Source organism: Sinocyclocheilus anshuiensis, unplaced genomic scaffold, assembly GCF_001515605.1.
Source record: "Sinocyclocheilus anshuiensis isolate Anshui unplaced genomic scaffold, SAMN03320099.WGS_v1.1 scaffold23, whole genome shotgun sequence".
Lineage (NCBI taxonomy): Eukaryota > Metazoa > Chordata > Actinopteri > Cypriniformes > Cyprinidae > Sinocyclocheilus > Sinocyclocheilus anshuiensis.
This window is the reverse complement of record NW_015552545.1, coordinates 1,548,078-1,563,632: the sequence shown is the minus strand read 5'-3', so window position 1 is coordinate 1,563,632 and position 15,555 is coordinate 1,548,078. Positions and strand designations below refer to the sequence as shown.

The following is a 15,555-nucleotide window of genomic DNA, read 5'->3' as shown; positions in this document are numbered from 1 at the left end:
AAAGGCCGGTCTGGGACACGGGGGCGTTCAAGAATCGTGTCTTGTCCGTCTCGCGCATGTCAGCCAGTCACAGCCAGAAATGGCGTTCCTGGACCACCATAGTGGACATCGCACGACCCAGAGACCACGCCGTAACGTCGCTCGTAGCACGAGGTCCGTCGCGGTGCGGAGTTCTCTGAGAATTTCCGGGTCGTGACCACCCTCGTGCAAGTCCCTTGGCCTTGTGCACTTGCTATAACACCGTAGCGTGTAAGGCAGAGGCAGCTTCTCCACAGGCCGTATAAGCATCGCTGGCCAGTCGAGTACCTACAGACCCGGGAGGGGAGGCACGGTTCTCCCTGCCAGTTGGAGGCGGTATTAGGACACAACTGCATCGCAACCGACCGCTCCACTGGGGGGACCCTTGTAACCCCCTAGCTGCACCACCATTGAGGGTGGTGAGGGAGGAGGAACCAGCAGATCGGTTTCCGGCAGTAAAAGGTGCTGTCCACGACCTGGTGAGCTCCTCATGCACCTCCGGGAAGAAAGGCACCGAGGCGGGGCGAACCAGCGCGGACCACCCCGAGAACCAATCATGCAACCTTGAGGGCTCGGGACACGGTGGAAGTCTCCACTCGAGCCCTACCCCTACGGCAGCCCGGGAAAGCGTAGCCATTATTTCTGGATCCGATTCAGGCATTGCTACAGTCCCGGAGGAGAGCAGCGCAGCCAAATCTTCCTCTCCAGAAAGCTCTGGCTCACTCTCCGATGCAGCAATCGACATCTGGTCGTTGGGAGGTGCGCCAAAGGATACGGCTGGTACGCTCCTTGTAGAGGGCCCGGCACGTTCCATTGGCAGCTCAACTGGTTGCGGAGTGCAACAGGAGTGATGGTCCCCCGAGTATTGGTCCCTGGAGGGTTTGCCACCACTGTTACCCTCAGACAGCCCGTGCTACTGCCTGAAGTAACCCCCGCCTGACTGCCGCCATGACGAGAATATTGGTCTCTCTAAGCGAGATCCCAATTCGTCGGTCATCCAACGTGACGTCGGGAGTGACCGACTGAAAGGGAACCGTTTCTCAAATGGGAGGAGGGAGGGGAAGTTATTTTGGTTAAAGATTACAAGGGCACATGCATTTGATAAAATAATGATGTGCACAGATAAATCATTTATAATAAACACTGCAATATTCCAGAAATCAATAAGAATTCAGTTTTGATTTCATGGTGGCTTTAAAGCACTGAAATGTTCATGTTGCAAGATTCAGTAGCATCACCTCCTAGCATGCATACATTAAAAGGCTTCTGACCCATAATAGGTGCTCTAATGGATCTAAATGCATCACTTTTGCACCATAATAAAATGTCTTGAATGAAGCGTAGATGAGTGTGGGTGTGAGTATGTGTTTGACAAGGTGTGCAAACACTCAGTGGTCACCATTATAATTTAATAGGAGAATGTATTCAGAGCCAGATCAGTCTGCTTAGCATGCAAGTTGTGCAACACACCCAGTTTGTTTCAAATGGTTAATGAGTTTCAATTGTGCTCAAGTGTTTGCTTTCATTCATAATCCTATTAATCGCATTTGATACATTTGTATTTTCTAGGCTGGCTGCTTTCAGTTTTGAGTCTATATCTGTCTGGCAGGTTGCTCAAAGCCTTTCATTTGTGTGGTAATGTTGTGCAGGGGAACAGCGTCACACCTTCTGCTGGACGAGTCAATGCATTCTATCTTCAACTCATCTGACTCTTTTTTTTTTTTTATGTGACTTACCTTTGTTTATCCTTCTTCTGAATTTCTAAAAGGTGATGAATTTGCTTAAGGTGATAATACTTTTTTCTTCTTTTTAATTTTAATAATAATAATCATCATCATCGTCATCATTTTGTTTTCAAACATAATTTATTGTCATTTATAATGACAGTAACAATAATATGTTTTAATATTAATAATAATAATAATAATAATACTTATATATAAATAATATTTATTCCCCAAAATTACCTCATTCATTCATTTATTCTTTTTATTTTTATTTATTAACAATTTATTGATTAGTCATTGTAGCTTAACCCATTTTACTTTGCTAATGCTAAATATTTCCAAGTGACAGTTATTTTTCTAGAAGAAAAAAAAGCATGCTAAAGTAATGGCTAAACAGTGTTTTGGCTTTTGATTTACTTGACTAACCAATAGGTTGATTGGCCTAAGTGACATCAGCAGAAAGAAAAGTCATTTTAGATTACAAAAGCAAGCACCCCTCCCCCACCCCTTAGGAGTAACATGAACCAATCATTAGCTATAAGACCAGGACTAAGCAGTAAATAGAGTCAATTTAGTTTTGAAGTTCTTCGCAAGATCTTCTCAATCATCTTGGTTTATGTGTGAATAATTATGGAAAAAGTAAACGTATCAATGAACAGCAACAGGGCATTTCCTAACAAATCTTTACTTTATTTATCCTCGGTTTAAGGAGTTCTTTGGTAATATGTAAACACGATTCAAATATTCAGTCCGTCTCTTAGGGTAACCTGATGTATTCAGAGTGAATTGTGCTTCCATAAATATCAGAGGCAAATTCAAAACAAGAGTCACTCTTTTTTGAAGTACAATGTAGGAGGATTCTCCAATCTTTCATACTGCTGGATGCAGCAGGTGAACATGAGGATACACAGCAGGATGAAAGAGGCGGATATGAGCATCCTTAAACAGTTGTTTGGGTTCGGGTCTCAGGTTTAGCTATGTGCATAAGGGCACATTTTTGGTATGGTTTAATACTGTATAGGTCCTGCTGCATTGCAGCAGTAACCAGGCATATAATCAAAGTTTTGTGGATAAAGCAATGGCCCCAGAAATAGTGTGGTTTCAGGCCCTCCTGCCATATATATCTGTGAAGGTGAATGTCCCTATTAACCAGGGGGAAAAGGTGTGGAATGTGAACGTCATTCTGACTAATTGCTCACAGCGGTGGGATTACACAGGCTGCCAAGAATTATGGCAACACAGTGGGAAAAAGAAAGCTGCTTGAATAGCAATCCAGCAACATGCAAAGTAAGTTATTTTTTTCTTTTTTTTTTTCTCACACCAAGGGCCATGCTCTGCCAATTCCTGCTGCTCAAATTTTTTTTTTCAAGGCCTCATTAGTGATCATTAGCAACTGAAATGGCAGCATTTATTGTTGGATAAGAGGCGTGAAAATAGAAGTGTTCCTCAGTTTCAGGTGATGGTCTCATCCAGCTTCCTGTTCATCCCTTGTTGAAGCTTTCTGCTGTTTTGTATGCATATCATTTTGCGGTTAGTGTCACAGTAATTGCACAAGTATAGCATATGAGATACTAATGAAGTATGTGCCACAGATGATTTCATATATTGATTTTACACTGAAAGCTGACATGAACAGAAGTGATCATTCATGATGCATCTCTGTAAACATATGGGTCAATTACATACAAGAGCGTCCATGCTAAAGAAAAGGAAAAATCTTGTTTGAAGCACATGTGACTTACGCCTGTTTCACACCTCAAGCGTAAGCTTCGCGTCAGCTTCACGTTAGCATAACTAGCGCCATATCACTGCAGCTGCATGCAGACTCATGAGAGTATTCACACCTGAAGCGTTTGTACAGCATCACTGCAGCGGCTCCAAAGCTGCATATTTCTTTACAAAGATGACTATAAATTTGTTTTTAGAAGTTGGTCAGTTATAAATTTTAAGTGTAAAAGTCTTAAAAGTTTGTTAACATGGGGATTTGCATGTTAACGTGGGGATTCGCATGCAAACAACAAAAACAGCTCAGATCATGTCGTTTCAGTCATATATAACAAGCTGTTTTTAATGTTTGTTTTTTTATTACACCATACTTTAACACAAACTGAATAATTAAAAACAAGTTTAAATGGGTAAATCTTCTATACTTATTTTTTGATTCTTCATTTTCTTTTCTGACATATTCCAATTCTTGTTAAAACTAAAACAAAAAAAAGCATTTTTTGTGTGAAATCATATTTATTGTGTTCATCAAAAGTGGGCGGTCACTTTAATTGAGCATGAGCAGCAGAGCAAAAATAGACTCAGTGCCGAAACCATCGCTTCAGCACTGCTCATGCAATGCTCCTTCTTGCGGTGTGAAACCGGCCTTAGACATGTGGTTTTCAATTTTTCAGTTTCAATTTAATGTCTCTAAAATGGCATGTTATGTAACCATTGAGTAAAAAGTAATAATATATTTCCATTACATTTTGAATACATGTAATTGTACACAATCATTATTTTAAAAAATTAATAAATAAATAAATAAAAACATGTAAAAAGCGGTTTCAGATTTTTTTTCCCCTTAACATGCACCAATTCACAATAAGTAGGCAGTAAAGAGTACATTTATTTGTGAAGGTCTTGTAAGATCTTCACAACCATCTTGGTTTATGTGTGAATAATTAATGATGTTTTATTAAGAAAGTTTGGGAGGAGCATGTTAGATACTTAGCCTAATTGGGGGGGGGGGTGTTTACTCTGGGTTCGGGCCATTCCCGAGCTCGGAGCCCTTCCCCGGACAGCATGCCAAATAAGCATTACTATACTTCAGCTAATTATATGTAAGTGTGAACTCGTGAATATGTCAATAATTTTGGGGAAGTCGTTCCACATGACCACATGATTTTATTGGCGAAAGAATTTTATAACATTTGGGAATATTGACGTAAAGATAAAATAAGTGGTCAAACATGGAAAAGTCAACAGACCAAGGGCTGTAACTTATATGCTAGTGCGTAAATAAATAAATAAGAAGAGGTCTTTGAAGGATCAGCAAAATAGCTGTAGACTGCATATTTCCTTATGCAAATTCTAAATACTTGTTTCGATATTTATATTCGGCATCACAGAAAATTCTTACCTTGAGGCAGAAAAAGCAATATTCTGTTACAGAATCTCTTATTGCATAACTAATATGAATGTGCTGGGATTAAGCCATGTTTATTAGGAAGTATCCTTTCACCCCTGTGATGCATGTGTATTTCACATGAAACTCAATTTGGTTCTGGTTGGGAGCCATAGGATTTAGCCTCATAATGTCAGTGTAGTGTATAATGTCACTGTATACCATGCTCTCTTTTTACCCATGAGTTAAAAAATTTGTCATGAAAGAATTTATATTCCAAAGAGTAAAAAGGAGTAACAGCAAGGGTATATATTTAGACTACTTTTAGTCTGTGGAAATTGTGGAAGAATGACAGTCATTTCCTCTGAAAAGTATTTCCTCAGAGTATATGGGGTATCCTTGTGCTAGTTTGGTACATGTAATGTGAGTTCTATTTAAAGAGCATGCTAATTACAAATCAAGAGCATTCTGTGACAGAAGCTGGGACATGTCACACACATCATTATCGTGATAGATTTGTCATAAAAAAATTGTTATCTTGGAATGTACGGAATGCTCTGGTTACTAATGTAACCTCGATTCCCTGAGATAAGGGAACGAGTGTTGCGTTGACACTCTTATGGGGAAACTCCTGTTTACTCTGATACTGAAGTCTGATCTGTTCACGTTCGTGTAGCTGCACGAACCAATGGCACTTCGACCTGCCAAAAAGGGAGGAGCAACCACTATATAAGTCGGCTCTGAGTGCCATTTCGTCAGAATCTGTCGACTGAAGCGACAGTCATCGATTTGCGTGCAGTCTTATAGCACGGCAGCCTATGCAACGCTCGTTCCCTTATCTTATAGAACCAAGGTTATGTTAGTAACCTTAGTGCTCCCTTTCGAACGGTCTCTCCCATTGCATTGACATGCTTATAGGGAACGTGTCCAATAGCGCCGTGCTATAAGCAAATGCAGAACGACGCCGCTCTGCGAGTCTAGTCCTGGAGCACTGAGTATGTAAGCATGAGCCAATAATGAGACCCAAGCTATTTAGGCTGAGGACTACATAACATAACCCTCTCCACTTATAAGGGGATTAGCTAGAATTAAGCGGACAAAATCCGTACCTGCAGGGCAGGGATGTCTAAGTTATAAAACCTGGTAAAGGTAGACGTGACGAACAGCCGGCGGCTGCACAAATATCATAGAAATTCCGCTGGACCAAACACAGTGGAGAGACTGGAGCGGCTCAAAGGGAGGGAGGACTATAGACAAGTCCCAAGTTGGCACAATATGAGGACGAGGCAGATTCAATCTCCGAGCTCCCCTCAGAAACTGAAACTGATTGGCCAGCTACAAATGAATGATTCGCTGCAATGGCTGCCATATACACTTTGAGCATGGAAGGGGTGCGCCCCTTATCCAGCAGCTCTTGTAGAAAGGTTAGCATGTGGGACACATCACAAGAGGACGGGTCCACGTTCCGTGCTGCACACCAGTCAGAGAAGACTGACCATTTTAGGGCATAAAGACGTCTTGGATACGGAGCTCTAGCCTCCAAAATGGTATTAGATACACTCGCGGGGAGCTGCAAAGACTCCCATCGAGGGGCCAAACATGAAGGTTCCACAGCTCTGGCTAGGTATGCCAAACCATGCCATTTGCTTGCGAGATAAGGTCCTCCCTCAGTGGTATCGGCCAAGGGGCTGCCGATAGCAGCTTAATCAACTCAGGGAACCACATCTGATTCCTCCAGAGTGGGGACACCAGGAGGACTGAGCATCTGACTTCCCTGACCCATATGATGACCTGAGGAAGCAGGACAACCAGGAGGAAGGCATACAGGCGAGTGCTGGGCCAATCGTGGGCCAGGGCTCACTGTCTCAAAAAGTAGATTGGGCAGTGAAAGTTGTCTTCTGAGGCGAAGCGATCCACCTCTGCCCTTCCGAAGACAGACCAAATAATTTGAACTGTTTGGGGATGTAGTCTTATTTCTCCTGAAACTACCTTGTCCCTGAACAGCATGTCTGCCCCCTGGTTCAGTCTGCCCGGCACATGAACTGCTCTTAGTGAGAGGAGTTTACCCTGTGCCCATAGAAGTAGGCATTGAGCCAACCGGTGAAGGGAGTGTGACCTGAGACTGCCATGGTGACTGATAAAGGCTACCACCGTCATATTGTCAGAACGAGGAGGCATCGGTCGTGACCACCTTCCTTCTGGAGGTCAGTCCCAATGGGAAGCCTGATTGAAACAGGTGAGAGGTTTTCCAAGGGGCCACAACTCTGATGCAGTGGTGGGTTACCCTGAGAAACGTTCCAGGCAGCAAGCATGGGATGGAACATGGGCTATGAGCCAGTACTGAAGGGGCCACATGTTGAGCAGGCCCAGAGGAATCACAGAGGAAGCGACATGAGGTGGGTAAGGTCAGGTAGGGTCATCAGAACTCTGGCTGGACTCGTCCATGGTGCAGAGAAGTTTGGCCTCGAACACTTGCAGCACGCCATGTCCTGGTGAGTTCCTGGTGAGAACTGCCGGCAGGAAAAGAGCGGCCATTGGCGGGAGGAATGTTGACCGCGTCCCTTTAGGTACCACTCGTCAAGGAGGCTGCGGGCGGGCTCTTCTGGAGCCGAACAAGCCAGGTTTAGATCTTCCGCAGTCTTAGAACGCGGATCAGCTCTCTGTCTAAGCTGGGCTGTGTTGTCTGCATGAGAGGTGGGTTTTCGTGCTCTTTGCCGGAACACGCCCACTCTTCAGCATCTGAAAACGTTCATGACATGGAGTCATCCAAAGCGGCTTCCTCCTCAGATGCGTGGGCATTGCCCAGACAGGCGACACACTCACTGTACCCGTCTTCTTCGAGCCACAGTATGCCACACTCGCGGCACGACATTTACAACAATGTTGCAGGAAATTTGCTCGGAAATTTGCTCAGAAATTTGCTGTTAGTGCTGGATTTCCACAGTTGAAGCATTCTGGCTTCTTCTGCTGCCGGGGCTCCTTCTACTGCAGCGAGCAGCAGGCTGAGTTGAGCTTCTTCCTTCTTGGGCTTCTTGCTTGCCGAGTCAGTGAGGAGATGATCTTCGTCGCTGAAGGAGAAAAATTCTGACTAAATAGTGCTCAGAGCCGACGTATATAGAGGTCGGCTCCTCCCCTTTTGGTGGGTTGAAGCGCCATTGGTTAGTGCACCTACACAAACGTGAACACATCAGGCTTCAGTATCAGAGTAAACAGGAGTCCCCCCCATAAGTGTTTCAATGCAATGGGAGAGACCGTTCGGAAAGGAATGTAATTCATCCCCCATAAAGATTATGACAGGAGTATTTTCATGTGTTTTCATTTACTTCTCGGTCATTTAATTTCTTGTTTTCCTAAAGTTAGATCATTCACAAATGCAAAGTCTGACATTTAAAACTATGCTATGAAATTGCTGTATTTATAATGGGGACCAAAAGTCACTAGGGAAAATGTTTTAATTTTTGTATATTTGTATTTGTAAATTTTGTTCCCTACTTTCTATTTTGTAATTTTATCGGAAATGTTATTATCATCATAACAATTTTAATGAAAAGTATAAGTGGCGGGGGGGGACCCACTTATACTTAATAATAATTTCTTCCATAGTTTATGTCAATCTTGATGATCCCCAGCATGATTTGAAAATTTAAAAAGCATCTTGTGCTTTAGTGGAAGGAAGAACTTCTGTCTTTTCTCATTATAAATTTGAGTTAAGTTCCTGAATTGAAATTAATTTAGTTATCAGAGAGGATATAAAATTGCAGTTCAGATCTGAATGTAAGGAAGTTCCAATGAATTGAAAATAAAAGAATGCATATACACTCTAAAAAAATGATGGGTTATTTATTTATTTATTTACCCAAATGCTGGGTTCAGCCTGTTGGGTCAATATATTGGGTTATTTTTTTTATATTTTTACCCAGGTGCTTGTTAGTTTTTCTTTAACTCATTGCCACCTTGTAAGTTTCACCTCGCGCCAAATGAATGCACGACCAGGGCTGAAACACGATGCGACTTCACTGTTATATGTAACATAGTCTTGCATAGCCAGACCTTCAGACTGACTGCAGAAGGTCCGGAAAACTTGGCCGCTTTGAGTGACCAAGGACCGCCCAAGAGGCAATATGACTGACAGGTAAAGCAACCAATCATGTTTAATTTTGTGCCACATCATGTTTAAGGGCGTGGAAATGTCCCCACAATAACAGACCGATGTGTAACACTCTTAGACGTATTTTAAAGAGTCTATGCTGTGAACTTTACATATTTCACATACTTTTGAAAATTCAGTGCTTAGTTGATCCTGAACCCCACTGTCTCGCTTTCTAAAATACTGCACAAATAATCTGCATTTCAGCATACCACGATGTGTCAGAATAAGTAATTATGTGGTTTTAACACCACATAATTTCGTTAAAGGCAAAATAGCAGTGCTACAAAAATAAAACTATCTTTATTTTGTCACTTTCAGTTACACTCAAACTCAGACAAAGGTGATGGCTCCGTCCAATATCTACTCTCTGGAGAAGGTGCCAGTAAAATATTCACCATCAACGAGTTAACGGGTGATATTCATGCAAAGAAAAGCCTGGACAGAGAAAAGAAGAGCCATTATATCCTCCACGCTCAGGCTGTCGACCGCTTCACCAATAGAGCCGTGGAACCTGAGTCCGAATTCATCATCAAGGTCCAGGATGTGAACGACAATGCCCCCAAATTCCCAGACGGCCCCTTTTCAGCCTCCGTGCCTGAGATGGCAGACATTGGTAAGCCAACACCGGGGGATGGGAGGCAGTGTCTGGGGGCAGTGCTCGGGGACCAGACGAACATTTTGTCAGTAGAGCTTAGGTTTTTATTAGCTGGCTCATCAGGTTCAGACCGCAGAGTCCCAATGCAGATCTGAGCCTTTCTGACCAGGACTTCAGCTCATCTCATGCTGCTGGTTGGTTGTGGTGGATTTATAGTGGGATTTATTAAAGCTATTGTGTCTTATATAAAGCCTCTCAAGAGGACACTATTTATTGTCTGTTGTAGAAAAAGTGATTTCAGGAGTAATGTCAAAATCGAACCAGCATCTCACATAAAAACCTCAAAAGTATATTCACTCGCACAAGGGGTGCAAATATTTTGAAGTACTTCCAAACGAATGCAGCATTCGATAAAGAAAAACCAGCTGTGTTTACCTCTTTTTCCACCCGTATCTCAATTTGAAACGTCAGTGTTTTATAGATCTGTGCTATACACCCCAATACATGAGTAATCCACATGCAGAGCTTGCAGTCTGCATCAATGGCAGTGCACATCAACCCTGCAGTAAATGGACTGTCAGGAAAGTGCTAATTGTCTGCAGCGTTCTTCCTTCCTGTCCGAATCAATTGGCTGGACTCAAGCCAAAGAGCTGTTAAATTATCATTCCTCACAACCAGTCGGCACAATGTTCCCCTCTGGGCACAGCTAGGGTTAGGCCAAGGTTTATTTCTCACTTTTGGCCTTGAATCGCTCTCCTTCACCACTTTTAAAACATTGAGTCTTTAAAACTAGTTGATTCTTTCAAAATATAACACAAACAGAAGGCCATTATCTGTATATGTATCTGTACCTGTTCTGATGACAAAATTATCTGTACAGCATTCGGGTGGAACTAGATGTGGACAACACTGGAAGTGCGTCAAAACTAAATTATGGTTTCCATGTAGCAAATATGGCTGGTTTAATTTATTAATTATATATATAAAATAAAAAATAGAAATCAGATCAAAAATCAAAAAATAAAATCAGTATTAATGCGATGAATTGTTTATTTTATGCACTCTGTTCAAATGTTTTGGTCAGCAAGAGTTTTAAACATTTTTTAATGTTTTTAATGGCTACATTTATTTTATCAAAAATACAGTAAAAACTGTAATATTGTGAAATAGTATTACATTTTATAATAAGTGTTTTCTATTTTAATATATTTAAAAAAAATTATAATAATTTCCAGTGGTGGCAAAGATACATTTTCAGCAGTCATTACTCCAGTATTTAGTGTAATTTATTAATTTATTAAGCACCAAATCATTTTTCAAATTCTTAATATTTAACAGTTGTGTTGCTTAATGTTTTTGTGGAGACTGTGATACATTTTTCAAAAATAAGAAAATGTGTATGATCTAGAATACTCATTTGATTCAAGTTTTTGGAAATGTCAGATAAATAATAACTAAAAGCTGATGATTCAAATCAAGCTTCAAACTTCAAATCAAAGCAAATATTCAATCATAAATTTCTCACTTTAATTATATTCGCTTCACAGGCATGCCATTGCATTATAATTTTAGGAATATTCATTAGAAATATCGCTTTGTTCTATGTTAAATAATTAGCTTTTTTTCAACCTATTGTTCGATAGAATTCGTTATCCTCAAGTCATTAGTTGTGCCTTTCCGAGTAAGACTTTCTGCTTCGGGTACAGAACAAGCACCAGCAGTCTCTGACTCCACTTTACCAAGCTGTGATGAATGAATCACCAGCAACACAGAGCCATATAAGCTGGTTGAGGGCCTCTGGCCTTTCAAGAAGGGCTATTCTAGAGTCTGGTGCCTTCTATTGTGTTTGTGTTTTTTTCTTAAACTGTGAATGCGTTTCTGGCTAGAGCAGTGTTATCACCATCATCCAAGCCCCACACACTTTGTAATAGCATTAGATGCTTTAAGGCTTGGAGGAGAGAGGCTCATGACATGTGAATTCAACCTGGTAAAGGTCAAGGAGGCATGAGATGTGTCACTTGAATTAGCAAGCGGCAAATGAGTACTGCCTCTGTCGGAGCATGCTTGTGGTATGCATTAATGACAATGAATGCAAATCTGAGCATGTGAATAATTTTAGCAGTTTAACGTGGACATCTTTTTTATGTCCACACAGGAACGTCGGTATTCCAGATCACTGCCACAGATGCCGATGATCCCACCTACGGAAACAGCGCCAAGATCGTCTACAGCATTCTCCAAGGGCAGCCTTTTTTCACTGTTGACCCCAAAACTGGTACGCAAATACCTCGCTTTCTACAAATAACCTGTTTTATGGACATATTGAGATGCCTTCAACTGAAGAAGGCTGCACGTGAATATTTTCTTAGTGTTCCTGTCAGCTTGTGTGAAGTCACCAGCGGGTGAGTCATTCCACAATAATAGGCTGTAAGAAACACAGATACATTTTCTCTGTAAAACAGCTTTCAGGCTCACAAAGGAACTCCCAATTTATTGCGCTACCCTATTTGGATAATAATGAATGGGTTCTCACATTGTTGAGGGGCTTTCATACATGTTGTTTCCAATTTGAAGTGATGTTGTTTTCTACATGACTGAGGGAAAAAAACCCTCCCAACCGGTACCAGAATGCGTCTTTTGTCGCAGAGACTTCAGTCAAGCATTTAAAGAATATATTTGGATTTGTATGCTTTTTCGAATGAAGCTTGGACTCAGGCATCTACATTGAAATTCCAATAAATCATGCGGGAAATATCATTCTCAGTTGTATCTCAGAAATACATCAATAAACCTACATTGAGGGCGATGAATTTGGATGGTTTTCTTTGGAGACTGGCATGGTACACTCAATTACTCTCACTAAGCCCGGGTGGATAAATAAATAATTTTCATAATATTATAAACACATGATTGAAACGTCGAGAGCATGGCACCATGTGACCCTGGACTACACTGTTCTGTGGAGGCTTGAAAACACCCGAACCATGGCTTACTTGTTATGATGTACCGCACACCTACAGTGTATATCCTAATTTAATGTCTCCCTTCCTCACTCGTTTTTCATTCTCTGCTTAGTAGCCATTTGGTTCAATTTCCACAGTGGTGGTGTTTGTTTATGTCAAGTTGAATGTGCCTGGAGGGTGTTTGTCCCAGTTTGAAAGCGCCAACCTGCAGAGTGTTTATCCCATGATAGAGCCTATTTGGTGCAGGATAAATTTGCTTGGCTTTTATGCATTTGAGTGTGCCAGCGTGGTGTGTGTAGATGCACAAACGTCTACATCAGCAGTGTACAAGGTAAAATGGTGAGCATCTGTTCCAGCTGTTAATGTGTGCATGGTTTTTCGGCAAATGCCCTGTCAGCAACAGCATGAGCTGCTGACCCAAGAGACTCAGCTTAGTACCAATACATACTTCCATCCCTCAGATATCCGCCACAAATCCACGCCAATTTACACAGAATTGCTTCATGGGTACTCCACTGTGCATTTATTTATTATGTGTAATTGCTCATTCAGTCTCCCTCCCGCTGGGACCCGTTGGATTGTTGCCATCCTCCACTGAAATGGCAGATCACTGATGGCGTTTTGTCTTTTATTGGTGTCTTCAGCGCTAAAACTATGCGATTGGATGTATTCTACTCCCTCCATGGTCTGTCTTTCAACTCTTTTCACATCTCTAATCCCCTGTTTGTGGCTGTCATGAAGGTTTTGATGGGATTAAGAGGCCATTTGATAATGTTCACATCAGGGGTTATTATCGTAGGGTGCTGGTTTTAGCATTGCACTCTTGCATATCAGTGTTGCTTTCTCATTTTGGCAGGAAGTGCCTATACCCTTAGCACTGAGAGCAGTGTATAGTGCTGAGAGCACTGATAGAGTGTTTGAAATAATCCAATACTCCAGGTCTAGAGAGCCTCTTTTGCTCAGGAGAGAGTTAGAGCGTTGATGGAAGCTTGTCTCTTCTGCTCGGAGCATCACAGCTATGAAACTTTTTACATTTTGAGTTTATATGTTGATATACAGTAGGTGGTGTTGGAAAAGCTACTCTTGAAAGTGTGGTTTGCCAAGCTACAAGTTGAGAATTTAATGAGAAACGTATTTGGTACAAAAAAAACAATGAGGGTTTTTGAATGAACAACGTCAGTAAGTGTCAATTATTCTATTCTAATTCATTTTAATAATATGAATATTGAAAAATACAATATTTGTAGAATATTTAATATTACTGTTAATAATATGTAATAGTATATTTAATATTAATTGTATCATATTTAATATTTTACTTAAAAAATGTATAGGTTACATTATATGAGAGCTTATATTATATTTATTATACTTTATATAAATCTGCACCAATCATTCCCTCGGGAGATAGGGGATAAGAACATCTAGTAGTTTAGAAATGTGTAGAACATGCAGAAAAAATGTAGAAACAACTTAGTAGTGTCGCTACTTTTAGTTAGTCAACTCTGGATATATGGCTGTACTCAACAGTGGCTTACCAGCTTCAACTTTCTGTAGTCTGTATTTGGTCATGATTAATTGTGATAATTCATGCTATCTGTTATAGATCTTATTGTGAACAAATCATCCATGATGTAAGTTTATTCTATTTTACTTGTTTGTAAGGTTTTCTAAACTATTAAAATAAGGATCCAGTGCCATTTTTAGTGTTAAAATGCTTTTTTCCCCCCAGTGTTTTACTTATTCTAGTCTAGTCTGGTCTTATAGAATACAATATTTATCATATAATGTGGTATGTTATATAGTACAGTATGGTGCAAGTAGTTCGTCTGATTTATTTGCTAGGGAGCGGAGATTCGCCAGATGTCCTAAAACCGCGCTGTCGGAATTTTACGAGCGCGCCGGCGCGTTTCCCTTGCTTGCGTCGCCTGGAGCGCTTGTATAGGAACGCAGCTCCTCCGACTAAAATGTCCAGTAAAACATCTGAATGCTCAAATGTCGGCAGAAAGTTATTTGGTGTGCTATTTCTGATGTCCAGGAGTTCGTTCCTAGTAAAGCTGATCAGGAAAAATTGCTTAAGACAGGACAAACAAACAAAAAAAGTACAAGTACCAAGTAGCGACAAACCATGGCTGCCATCCGCGGCGCCATCTTGGATAATGTATAATATAGTATAATGTGATGTACATTAGAATATTGTGTGGTATAGTGTAGTGGACAGTAGTATAGTATAGCATAGTAGAATATGCTTTAGCTGTTTTTCTTCCTACTGTAGAAATTACAAATTGCCCAAGCTACTGTTTCTACCATCCACCTCTATACAAGTACAATGACTTGCATCATTCTGTCTAATCATTGTGTCTAAGTTAGTTCGCCCCATTTACCGGCGAGTGATGCTTAACCTGTGTGATGTTTCATACTTCCACTATAAGGTTGACTGTCTGTTGTTCCATAGGAAATCAAACTCTCAGTACAATGAACAGGGCTTACCCAGTTCTGCATCAGTGTCTGGTCCTGTTTGCTTTATTTACTTTCTGTCTCTGCTTCGTGGCTACTAGCTGAATACTAAGAGCCTGTTTAACATGAACATTTTGCTTTTTTCGTTGTGTTGTCTGCTGAAATCCCCTGTCCTGGCAGGTGGTGTCTGCTCTCAATGGGTTGGGTGCAATCTCTATGACATTCTCTGGGGCTGGCGTGTGTTTATTTGTTCTGGCGGATTGAGGTATCTGTTTGCATATTTTTGTCTCACTCCCAATGGTCATGTCCATTTAAAAATGGAACATTGCATGTTCGAATATTTAAACTGTCCGTCTCACACTTTAACACTTAACATGAAATTGAAATTCTCTGCTAGTCATTCCCTCACAGGTCATCTGTGCTTCTTGCTAACATTTTGGACTTGTTTATGTAGGTGTCGTGTGTGTCGTGTGTGTGTGTGTGTGTGTGTGTGTGTGTGTGTGTGTGTGTGTGTGTGTATTTTTATATTAAGA

At 41.1% G+C, this 15,555-nt stretch overlaps 1 protein-coding gene across 2 annotated transcripts in view; it reads left to right on the top strand.

Annotated features, from left to right (window-relative positions):
- The window catches only part of LOC107664087 (cadherin-18-like), a 66,789-nt gene that overhangs the window by 25,341 nt on the left and 25,893 nt on the right, over positions 1-15,555 (top strand). For both annotated transcript variants that reach the window (XM_016454546.1, XM_016454545.1), the window contains exons 3-4: positions 9,326-9,620; positions 11,758-11,877. In XM_016454546.1, coding sequence (XP_016310032.1) covers positions 9,326-9,620; positions 11,758-11,877 — 415 coding nt within the window. The remainder of the gene's footprint in view (positions 1-9,325; positions 9,621-11,757; positions 11,878-15,555) is intronic.